Source organism: Camelus dromedarius, chromosome 10, assembly GCF_036321535.1.
Source record: "Camelus dromedarius isolate mCamDro1 chromosome 10, mCamDro1.pat, whole genome shotgun sequence".
Lineage (NCBI taxonomy): Eukaryota > Metazoa > Chordata > Mammalia > Artiodactyla > Camelidae > Camelus > Camelus dromedarius.
The window spans coordinates 3,234,532-3,247,036 of record NC_087445.1 but is presented as its reverse complement, the minus strand read 5'-3'; the positions used below and the strand labels follow the sequence as shown (position 1 = coordinate 3,247,036).

The window sequence follows — 12,505 nt, the reverse complement described above, 5'->3', positions numbered from 1 at the left end:
ATATTGCATAGGACATATGCTGAAAAAATCGTTCGTTGTTTATCTGGAATCCCGACTTAACTGACTGTCTTGTATTTATCTAGCAACCCTATCCCTGGGTGATTCTGAAACACGCTGATGTCGATCAAGCAAAACATGCAAACGAGCCAGGCTGCCTATATTTGAATCAGCTTTAACACATACTGACCGTGGGGTCTCGGACAGGCGGTGTAACTGCTCTGTGCCTTAGTTTACTTAAATGGGGATAAAATATCCCCCTGCCAGCGCTGTTGTTAGAACTGAATGAGTTAGAACTGTGCCGGGGAGCGAGAAAGCCATGTCTGCGAGTTTACCATCATCCGTATTTTATTTTTCCCTTCTTTTTTCTCCACTACCATCATCCCAACTGTCAGGGAATACTTGAACTCCGCTTCCTTCAATCTCTCGTCCTAGATCTAACTTTGATTTCGGTATAGAACTGATTCTGGCACTTTACGTCCTATGGTAACTCTCTCTGGTGCTTGTTCTACCCAGAGTATCTCCTGCTTTGAAAGCGAGTTGACAGTGTGGCCATCTGGCTGGGGAAACTGCTTCCTACTCTCATCCTGTCAGTGTGCAGGGCCCCGCTGGGACCAGCCTTTCTGCTTCGTGTGTGCCTTCCCCAGCCCCCAGCCCAGCACTTGAACATTTCTGACTCCACCTTGAGATTTCAGATTCCCAGATTGCCTGATGGAGATGTGGGTACTTGCTCTGAGTTGTGGAAGTTACTGATGGCCCCCTCACCAATTAAATTTCTGAGTACAATTTGGGAAATCCCCACAGTTTCTTTCTATAGACGAGGAACAAGGGGAGACTTGATTTGTGGGTCCCGAGAGTGCCTGCACTATATTTCAAAGGAAACTCGTAACCACACTGCCCTTACTGAGCATGGTACGAGCTGCCCGAACGTGTCCCTTCACGAAGCAGCTTTCCAAGCTCCCGGGCCACAAATGACTGACTTGTACACACAGCGAAAACCAACTGGATGAGCTATTATGGTTCTCAGTTGCGCCATTTTGTTGCTGTTCTGGGAACGAAACAAAATACATCATTTTATTAAATAAAGATTTCCCCTGTATCGCAGTAGAGGTTAATTTTATTAGCTCCCTTTATGGGAACAAACATCAGCACCCCGGTTGGGGAGGATGGGAGTAGGGGAGAGGGAGCGGAGAGAATCGCATTTTGTCATCCATGTGCGCCAGTGGAGGCTGCCAACATGTTTTAATTGGTAATTACTTACCAGAAGAGTGCTCCAGATCCTGCAGAAAATGCACAGCTCTCGGTTCATAACTAATTTAGAGATGATTCAAAGGACATCTTCAGCTACAACAAATACTGTTCATATAGTTTGGGTATGGGTGTGTGCCTGGTGTCCAAAACACCCGAGTGTTCAGTAACTCCAACAACAGAAAGTTAATTCTTTGTTCTCATCTATGACAATCCAGAAACCCCTTAGGTTGAAAATGTACCTTAAGATTCAGAAAGAAAGGAGTCCAAATCTCTTTAGAAAATTCAAATACTGGTTTTTGTCTTTGATTCTTTAGCTTGAAAACCGGAGGCATCCACTTGCAGCATTATTTCTTTCATCAAAAATGTTTTATTAGTGTAGAAAAGTTATTTATGATGTAAATGATATGCACATAGCTTGCACATGTATTTTAACTTGATACTTGCAGCTTTCTTTAGCTTTTTAGCTGAGCATCACCACGAGATGCCAGCCCCCGCCACCTTCCTCAGGTAGGTGGCCCGAGTTAGGTGCAGCAGCTCCTAATGGCTGAGTGCTAGTGCTGCCTCCTCTCGGCTCGAGGGCCAGGTCTCGGAAAGCAGCTCTGGGGACGATGCCCGCACGCAGAAGTCAAGTGTCTGCTGCTCTGCTCATGACTCAGCTGAGCAACCCACCAAAGGCGCTCTCTGCTCTCTAGAGTCAAAGGTGGTCTCTGTGTTTTCAAGAGTCAGAGTGATCTCCGTGTTTTGTCATAGCCATGCCATTATTTTTCCTGTTAGCAGTGGGCCAGGGCCAACACTAAACAAAATAATGAAGCTGGCAAAAATGTTTTGGTGTCCCCACTGCCACCCCTTTTCCCTCCTCGTGCCTCTAGGAGCCCCCCCTCCTCCCAGCTGTCAGCCTTTCCCTGTTTCATGAGCACCCACATGGAACCCTGGTGGGATCTGAGCACGACACCTCAGTGTGCAATGAAGCCCTGTGCTGCTGCTTCTAAGAGAACTGCCTTCAACCAGAAATGAGAAACTTGTAGCCCCTGCCTGTAAGCTGTCTGTAAGCATGTTTGCTTTGGCATAGTGCTTTTTAAAGGGTTGGGTTTTTTTTAATGGATGTGCTGGGAATTGAACTCAGGACCTCGTGCATGCTAAGCATGCGCTCTACCGCTGAGCTATTTCCCTCCGTGCAACTTCTCCCTATTATTTTCTGCTTTCTTCCTGTGGTTACCTGTTTCCCTATATTGTTACCACTCTCCTCATCTCGTTACTTACTTCCTTCATCTTGTGATCCACTCCACCTCCTGTCTACTTCCTGCCTTTAGTTATCTGCTTTCCTCCTTTTATCTGTTTCCCACCTCCCATTCCCTGCTTCCCCATCTCCTTGTCTACTTCCTTCATCTCATTATCTACCTCCCTCATCTTTTTATCTGCTTCTTTCATCACTTATCCACTTCCCTCATTGTGTTATCTTCTTGGCTCCTATAGCCCTTTGAGTTTGTCATCTGCTTTAAACCATCTCTTCCTGAAAAAAAAATTGGAGGATTTTTAAGGCAGTGACGCTACTCTGTATGATACCGTCATGGTGACTACATGTCATTATACATGTGTCCAAACCCATCGAGTGGAATGCACCAGGAGTGAGCCCTGATGTAACTACGGACCCTGGGTGATGCTGCATCAGCGCGGATCCATCCTTTGTGGTACCGAATGCACGGTTCTGACGGGGAATGTTGATAGTGGGAAAGCTGTGCGTGTGTGGAGGCAGGGGCATGTGGGAAAGCTCTGTACTTTCTGCTCAGTTTTACTGTGAACCTAAAACTGCTCTAAAATATAATGTCTATTTAGGAAAAAGAAAAGTCAGGCTTTAGTGAAAGGGAGTGGGAGGTAGAGGGTGGGGAGGGGCAGCAGGCAGTCTGGCATGTTGCCCTTCCCAGGTTCCTGGAATCGTACACTAGGGACTGCCCTCAGCACCCTGGCGTCTGCTTGTCTAATTGTCCCCTTGCAGTTGCCCATGAGGGACCTGGTAAAGGATGGGATCAGGAAGATCCGGGTGTTGCGTTCAGGAATTTAGCCTCTTCGTGGGCACCAGCCATGGAGTAGTGATGCTCCACTTGCTTCCGCTCCCCCCCATCACCACTGCCTGTGCTTCCTTCCCTACCCTCCTGCTCACCAGGAAGAGGCTGAAGCTTTGATCAGATTGCTGATCACAAAGGTCTGGTAACATCCGCCAGTTCTAGCTGTGATATAGATTTATGGAACAGAGGTCTCAGGGCATGGCTGGTGGCTCCCCTTGGGTGGACTCTGACGCTGGAGCTCCAGGGAGAGCAGTGAGCATTGTACCACTGGGCTTGAGCTGGCACAGAGGGATGGGGCCCTGAAGTCACAGGTCTAAACCCAGTGACCCTGGGCAGACTGGATAAGGCCTCAGGGTCAAGACTCTGAGTAGACATACCAGCTCCATGACTTACCAGCTGTGTCCCCTTGAGCTAATCATTTACCTCTCTGTGCCTCACTCTTATCATCTGTAAAACGGGGGTGATTATAAAATCTATCTCCTGAGGTCGTAGGGTAGATTAAATGAGATGATGTAGATAAAATACAACACCTAGCACGTAGCAGACACTCAGGCAACGTGAGTCTTTAGAAGGATCTGTTTCTGGTGGAAGTCTCTGGAATGTCACCCTGGGGCTTCCCCTCAGTCACTGTCTGCTTTAGTCCTGTTGGCAGTGTTCTTTTAGACTAAGTGAGTAGATATTTTATTGCCAATTTGCCATTTGGAATTTTTAAAAGAAAACATATAATAACTAGTATTTGCCCCTTCTCTCAAACCTAAATCCCTATGCTGATCAGATGTTGTAGGTTTTCTTCAAGTTTTTAGACCTGGTTTCCACCACAGGCTACTGAAATTCCCATATGCCCATATCTCCTAAGGCTCCAGTTTAAGACTATACTGTGTGGCCACAGCAGGATGCCCGATGGAGCAGAGAGAATTACTAGTCCCCACTGAGCAGTCTCAGTGCCAGAGAAGAGCTGGGGCCCTCCAGGTCATCTGGGGTCCCTTTGCCTTTGGGACAAAAGTCACATCCCCTATGTTAGATTGCATCCCGGAGTGGGACTAAGGGATTTCATGGGAGAGACGAAGGTGCTGGGGCTGAGCATTTGATTGGTAAAGTGAGGTACTGGCACCTTACAGAGGGAGAGAAAGCATGTTCTGAGCCTCAAGATGGCTAACTAGGATTTGTCCTCCCTTTCAGCTATCCAAATTAAGTGTGCAAGTAGTTAAGTCATGCCAGCAAATGTCGCTCTCAGGTGATTATGAGACCCTCGGAACTACCCAGGTTGCCTTTGGGAGGAGAGGAGCCAGAGTGTCCCTCTTTCTCGGCTCTTCTTTCCTCCCTCTACTGGGATATTGGGCTCCACACGTTGAGATTGAGAAAAACTTATCACCCAAAAGACGTTCAAGCTTGATGAATATAAGTCTGTTTTCTGGACGCTCATCCCAAGGATCTGCGTAAAAAGTGAATCTGCTCCCTCCCCCTGAGGGGAGTTGGGATCTGCTCCAGGATAATGGAGGAGTGGCCGGGGGCTCTTCTTGTCCTTCACCAAAAGCAGTTTCCTGTCCTCTTGGTCTTGCCCGCCCGCAGCCAGCTCTGACCCGCTGGGGCAGTAGGTCAGGGCTGGAGCCGCTGAGGATGCAGCCCTCCCTGCTGCGCAGCAAGATGGGCCGCGCTGGCCACGTCTCCTTGGACAAAGCAGAAATAAATCACACACCAGCCTCTGCTTAAGATCTGATGAAATTCTCCATTTCCGCTCCAAATTGAATTCCTCCCAGAGGATTGGAGCAGCTCCTGAGAGTAATGAAGGCACTCCTTCCTCCTCTGCTGGAAGCATGTTTTAAATTAACGGACACAGCCTTCTAATCTGGATGGGGAGGTAGCTTTTAGGAACAGTCTTGAGAAACTGTTTTCAGACCAGAAATGATATTTTTAATCTTGAGGGGCAGGATGGCAGACATATGATACCACGTGGCCTTTGTCGGGAGGCAGCCCTGCTGGTGGTCTCCTGGGAAACAATGAGAACACGTGTCCTGCTGTCCTTCTGCCCGCCCCCCTGCGCTGCCCTGCTGGCCTCCTAGACCCCTTGTAGCAAAAGAGAATTGAAGTTTTTTGAGAGCTGAAAATACTACTTTCCTGCCCATCTCTTCTCTGGGAAAAATGATCAATTCTGTGATTTAAAAAAAATTTTTTTTGCTTTAGGATGAAGATGTCATTGAGGTGATTATCCTCCGTCCTCTGTAATGATGATGAATAAACAGTTTGGCGTTTGTAGAGGCAGTTGTCCCAGGCCCTTTCAGGGGTGGGGGGAAGAAAAAAGAAACCCCGTTTTCAAATGGGTCTTGTCAGAGTGAAGACTGATGACCTGCTGGCTGATTGGGACCATGAATAAGATTCTGAGAAGTCAGAATATGTGAGGAACCCAGGGGTGAAACTTGTCAGTCAAGGTTAAGGTAGACGGAAATTCTGAACAGCCATTCTGTTTGGAAGGCGGGCATGAAGCATGATGATCTATTGGTAGAGGAATATTTAATATTGCTCCTTGAAGTGAGTTTAAGAGCATGATACCCTTCCTCATTCGCTGTTGGAAAAAAGCAGTTGAAAAATTCTACTTAACATGAGAAATCCTGACATTCAGTTCAAAAGGAGAGGAGGAAATTCTCATTGAAAGAAAATTCTATTGGTCGTTTTATGTCAGAATTTTGTTTGCAACCCTTGAGAAAGGTTATCAAAATCTCACTCTATGTTTTTCATTTAGTTTAAGAAAGAAGCTATTTCCCTCATAGGGAGATATGATCCCAGGGTAGCCCACAGGTAAAAGCCAGCCTTAGATGGCAACCTCTGCTGCAGGAGGGTATGGGGTCTGGTTCTCGACTGGAAAATTGCTTTTCAGGGAGAAGGTCATGTTTTCCACTGATAACAGGGTCATTTATATCAAGTAAAACGCCCATCCTTCCGATTCCAGAGGAAGTTTAAGCTTTGCAGCCTTTCTCAGAGGACAGTAGGAAATACACTTCTCCGTGGTTAGGAAGAAAGGATTGAGGATGGACAGTGGGAATTTAGGCACAATTCCAGTAATGCCAGGGTCTGTCCTGAACCCATCCAAGGCCAGGCTGGTGTCTTCAAAGTACTGGCAGGTGGAGAAGGAGTTCTGCTGAGACAACAAAGGCTGTTGAAGGGGAAAAAATTACAGGGCAGGAGAACGAAGTGCCACCCCCACACGGCTGCTTTTGTGCATTCCATCAGGCCCTCGCAGACAGCCTTTGATATTTGCATAAACGGGGCCGGGCCGGATTCCACACTGGGACAAAGCAGCGAGCGGGCGCCGTGGACAGGGCAGGCTTTTTCTTCACGGGTTGCTGCGATTTCATTTCGCAGTTGTCAGCTTGTGTCCCCTTCCTGGGCCGAGGGAACAGCCCCGCTGTCTCTGTAACCACGCATGCACTGTCTGGGTCTCTGGAAAGCAGACCTTTCCAATGCAGGCTTGTCTTTGAGCCTGTTTACAAAGCCTGAAGTTACTTCTGTTTTGTTTTAGCCAAAAGGGTGAAGTGCTGCCAGCAGTATGTCTGGAATGTTATTTACTTGGTACATTTCTGTGGCTTTTCTTTGTAGCGCTGCACATGCCAGAGCAAAGGGTCATTTACTTGAAAATGCCAGGTTTCGCAGTTTGTCTTCTCCATGGGGTGACTCTCTCAGTAAGAGGACATTTAGCTCCTGTGCCTCTCGGTTCCCTCCCTCCCTCCCTTCCTCCCTTCCTGCCTTCCTTCCTTCCTTTTTTTTTTTTTTTTTTTCCAAGTTAGTGTCTGAACTAAGGTTGGTGCCAGCTGTGTTGCACCCCTGTGTCCTAAATGCCCCAGCGACACTTTTAATTCCTGGGTTTTCTGGTAAACTCCGCCGAGAGCCTAGCAGACACTTTCTCATTTGTGTGCCTGCCCTGTTATTATTTCACATGAAAGCTGTCTACTTTGGCACGCACGGCTCCTGTGATTTCACTTGAGCTCTCGGAGCTGAATGGGCCTTGTTGTGCAAGGGAAATACAGGTGGGGTTTTCTCTACTGGTGGCTGTGGTGGAGGACAAGGCTGCAAGCAGTCCTGGCTTGTGCAGAGCCCACACGATGGCAAATGAAGGGCTTTTGAAGGAAGGAACCAGTGTATACAGTTTCTTAATATGGAAGCTTTCACACTGCCTTTGTTCAACTGATGGAGGAGAGATTTTTTTTTTTTAAGAGCAAATTCTCATTCATAAGACTGTAAACACGTCCTGGATAAATGAGAAATACCGAAGGTGGAAGCACAGGAGATGTTCCATTTGCCTCTTCGCTCATCAACCTCCCTTCCTCCCATTTCATAAGTGCAATTCTAATCATAGTATTTGGGGTTTTAAAACAGGGTATGGAAAATGAGATTAGCTAAATCTCCCTGGCTGGTGCCAGCCCTGAGACCGTGTGCACACCTGGGAGGGTTAACTCTCTTCTCTGTCTCTCTGCTAATTTCATGTCATGTGAACGTATAAGCATCCACAGATAGCAGAGGATGCCTTTGGAAATCTGTGCCTTCAGGGGCTCAGCCTTTATCAGAGTGTCTTGGATACCTCACCCATCCACGGCCCCTGTGAGTCTGTCCCCTCCGTAGCCAGCCCCAGTCTGAAATAGAACGTGTTGGGCTCCATTCTTCTCGGCTTCTCCCGTCCTTCTGCATGACTTCTCACTTTGTTTGTCAGCTGCTCGGATTTTTGGCTGAAGGGTCTTCTTTGATCACTGTCCTGACAGCATGGGCTTCACATTCTCACACCTGCTCTTCTTTTACAGTCCAGATTGCCGAGTAAATGCTTCCATTGCCTTGTAATTTCTCCAGTGTAAAACCTTGGTGCAGGTTACTTATTACAGGTAATAGCTGTTTGATGACGGGGACAACTGCTTGGCAGAAATGGCAACCTGAACCACTGCCAGAAACGTAAACTGCCACTTTATTTATTTCTAGAAGCGTCTAAGCTGCAAGCCTGCCGGTCATGATCTAGCATGCATGCGGTAATAACAGGCTCCCCAGGCTGAGAAAGCCGCCCCAGGGGGCAGCCACGAGGATGGGTCCTAACAAGACTCCGTGTGTTTTCTCCCCCATTATCCACAGCCCACACATCATCTTCCTCTCTCAGAGCACCTTGCCTGGAAGGAGCCATCTCTGTGGGACCCGTCTCTGCCATGAGATTGCTCACGCCTGGTTTGGCCTGGCTCTTGGGGCCCGTGACTGGACGGAGGAGTGGCTGAGTGAAGGGTTCGCCACTCACTTGGAAGATGTGTTCTGGGCCAGAGCACAGCAGGTAGGTTCAAAGTGCTCTAAGCATTTCCCTACCCAGAGCCAAGTTCTGCTCAAAGTCCTTTGTTCATTCAACAGTTATGTTTTGAGTGTTCATTGTGCACCAGGCACCGTTCTGTTTGCTGGGGAGAGAGCTGTATAAATGAGAGGGAAGTCTGACCTCCCCGCGTGGTTCAGGATCGAGGGATGAGAGAGAGCATAGACAAACAAGTGCATCTGTAACACGGCAGGTGGGGACGAGTGCCGTCAAGAAAATGAAGCCGGATAGAGAGAGGTGGGGGAAGTGCTGTTTTAGGTGCTAGGAGAAGGCCTCTCTGGTAGGGGGACATTTGAGCAGAGACTTGAAGGAAAGGTCTCACTGTGACGTCCTCGGGCACTCCTTTGTGGTTATGGTAGTGGTGATGTGGACTCTCTTTTGTTTTGTTAAATCATGAGATTAAATTTTAAATCAAGACTCATGATTTCAGATGTCTGCTGGCCAAAAATGAAGAGGGAAGCAGTTGGTGGTATAGATTAGGGAATGGTGAGGTCTGTGGCCAACCAGCAGCTCTAACCAATTGCTGTCATGTTGAAACGAGGGCTCAATACACCTGAGACTTCTAGTTTTTTAAAGGAAGTTAAAATCTGGACTTTTATGGGAAATTTACTAATTTCAAAAACATGCCAACCAGACATATGTAGAGGCCAGACCTGGTCAACACCCTCCCAGTTTACAACCTGTACTTGAAGGAACTGGTCACCAGTCCTAATGAAGATGTGGCCGCTAACCTGCTTCCTGCTGATTTTCCAGGGTCTAACATTTGATCACCTCTTTTCCCTGCATTCCCACCCCTTACACACTGGGCTATTTGCCATTTTGTGAAATTCCCAAGTTTGTGCATATTTGCATGATTTTGTTCAACTTCCTTCTGCCTGTTGAAATCCTGTTTATTTTTCACTCACCAGCTCAGATCACCTCACTCACAATTCAATGCTACTCTGCTAGAAACGTTGAATTCCCACAGTAATTGGTACTTCCTCACCTTTTTTTTTTTTTTTGTCTCACATTTTTCTTCTTCTTTCTATCCTCACGACTGGGCTGTAACCTCTTTCAAAGTGGAGCTGTGTCTTACTCATCCTCCCACCCACTCCGCATCTTGGCTGCAGAGTTTACAGCATGTTTATCTGTGTTGCCCTCCACGCAGAGTTCTGTAAAGAGAGACCACGTGGCAGATTTGGGAGAGGGGGCTGGGTTTGGAGTCAGACCAGGCTCGGAATCCCAACTTTGCTGTTTACCAGCTTTTTGAGTGTCATGTCAGTAGGTTATGTAGCCTCCCTGAGCCTCAGTTTCCTCATTTATTAAACGGGCATAGGAATGCATAGCCTTGCGGGGTGAACAGGATAATCTGTGCCTGACACATGGAGTACAGGGAATACCAGTTCCCCTTTCCTGTTCCCTTCCTCTTTGTATTTCCTATCACCTTGCACATAGTAGGTGTGCATTCATCCAGGATTAAATAGGTTTAATATAAATGTGCCTCTCCCACCATCCCTTCCCTGAGGTGCTTCCATCCTGAGACAATCAGATTTGTGTTATTCTTTGTAATCTCGAGTGTATGTCAGGCATCTGATGACCATCTCTGCCCTTTATCTCCTGCATCCGCAAAGTACTCCTCCTTTACCCTTCCCCCTGCCTGTACCTCCTGGAGTCTTTTTGCTTGGGTCCTGCCTCTAGCTGCCCTGAATACATCCATCTCCACCGACAGAGGCATGAAGCTGGCCTGGCTGCATCTCATAGCTGCACAATTTCCATGTGTCCATTCTGCACTAAATCTGTAAGGATAAAAGGAGAAGACCACAGCCCTGCTCTGAAAGAGGTCAGAGTCTAATTTGAAGCTAAGGAAAGCACACAAGGGAAGGAAGAAGAAAATAAGTTAGAAAAGAGAGATATTGTGGGAGTTCAAAAGTGGAGGAGGCTGGGTCTGGGTAAATCCAGAAAGCCTTCTTGGAGGAGGTAACTTCCTGTGGGCCTCAAAGGGAAGGTAAGAGTTGAAGTTTCTCTATCCCTCCTTTTCCCTTAACCTGGCATAGGGAGCAACTCACGTCATCATCCTTTAAGGTATGTGCAGTAAGTCGTCAATATGTGAACACATGGACGCCCCTGAAATTAAGTGGCCATTCAAGAACCAGTGCAAAATTAGGAGACATTTCCAGCATACATCCATTGCTCTGGCCCCTTCCTTGAAGGTTGAGTGAGACTGAGCTGCTGGTGGTCCCTGACAGGTGTCCAGAGCAGACCTTCCAAGTAGGAGTGGAGTGCTTCTTGGGGCACGAAAGGGTGGGCTGTCTCAGAGGACTCCCAGGCAACAGCTCACTCCATCCCTGAACATCCATCACTGAACAGGGCGTGAGGCCACATGTGTCGCTTTGCTGCCGGGAGACTGCACCCTGCAGCACCGACATTAGCAAGTACAGCAAAGGGGAGTGGGGAGTCTTTGAACAAGGAGCTAGAAACCCGAATTCCTCTCAGAGTGACATTCCGCAGGGAGAAGTGAATGATTTAGCTGCAAGATTGAATCGTATAACTTGTCATCGACTTGGATAAAGTCAACCCCTTCGCCAGTGTCTTAGTCAGCTCGGGCTGCCATAACAAAATACCACCGACCGGGAGACTTAAACAACAGAAACTTGTTTTCCTTACAGTTTGGGAGTCTGGAAGTCCAAGATCAAGGTGCTGACAGGCCGGGTTTCTGGTGAGGCCGCTCTTCCCTGGCGTGGTGAGGGCCGTCTCCTCAGTGTGTCCTCACGTGGCCTTTCCTCAGTGCACACGAGGGGAGGGACTCTGAGTGTCTCCTCCCCTTCTGATAAAGACACCAGCCTTACCGGATTAAGGCCCCACCCTTTTGACCTCATTTAACCTTCATTACCTCCTTAAAGGCCCTGTCGCCAAATATAGTCACATTGGGGTTTAGGGCTTCCCCATGGGATTTTTGTTGGGGGACACACTTCAGACTGTAACAGGGCCCACAGAGTTTGTTGACCTGGCCCCTACTGGCTACATGGCACCCCTGGCCCTCCCTGGATGGCAGCCTGCTCCTCGCCTGACATGTCCCTCACTGTTCTCTGCACATTTCACGATCTTTCCAGGCCCCATGAGCCTTGTACATGCCTTTCCCTCTTTCTGAAATTTCTCCTCCCCTGGCTGACTCCTGCTTTCCCTGGGGACCAGTTCGGACCTCATTACCTCCTAGGAAAGCCTTCTGACCACCGTGATTGGCCAGGAGGCATCTGGATTCTTCCTCAACCCCTACCATCACCGCCTTCTGGTGATCAGTGTTCTTACCTGTCTCCCCGGACTCCTCAGGCTAGGACCTGTGTCCATCCTGTCCCCAGTGCCTAGCAGAGAATCAGTAAATATCTGTTGAGTGAACTATTAGGGATCTTTAATTTCCAGAAACAGAAGTCAGTGCAGACATTGACTTTTCCCTCACAGAGATTCTAGCCCTGGGGCCTCGTGAGCACACTGAGTGACAGCAGCCTGTTCTGAGCAGCAGGGCAGGGTGTGATGGCCTTCCCCCTCCCCGAGAGTGAGTCCAGCCAGGGGCTCTTTCTGCTTGTATGCAAACAAAGTCATCTGGGTTACATTAGCAGGCTCCACTGTAAACAGCCCTTAACAAAACTGGGGCTGGGAAAAATAGGAGGTGAATGAAGGGGACCTTTCCCACCCTGTGCAGAAAGACAAAGCGGGAAAGGGCTGGATGGAATCGGAGTAGAAACAGCCCCTAGGGGAAGCCTGCTCTCTCCAGGCCACGGGTGGGGGTGAGGGTGGGGGAGGCTCCGGGGCCAAGGAGTACCTCCCAAACAGGCAGAGGGGGAGTGAGCACTGGTCCTTGGCCTGGGACCTAAGAAGCCCTTTCGGCCAC

At 48.4% G+C, this 12,505-nt stretch overlaps 1 protein-coding gene across 7 annotated transcripts in view; it reads left to right on the top strand.

The window, feature by feature from the left end:
- AOPEP (aminopeptidase O (putative)) overlaps positions 1-12,505 on the top strand; it is a 324,357-nt gene that overhangs the window by 174,766 nt on the left and 137,086 nt on the right. For all 7 annotated transcript variants that reach the window (XR_004135281.2, XR_010382565.1, XM_031447198.2 and 4 more), the window contains exon 6: positions 8,418-8,607. Coding sequence is in view for 5 of the 7 variants with exons in the window: in XM_031447198.2 (XP_031303058.1) it covers positions 8,418-8,607 (190 nt within the window). In the remaining 2 variants the exon portion in view is untranslated. The remainder of the gene's footprint in view (positions 1-8,417; positions 8,608-12,505) is intronic.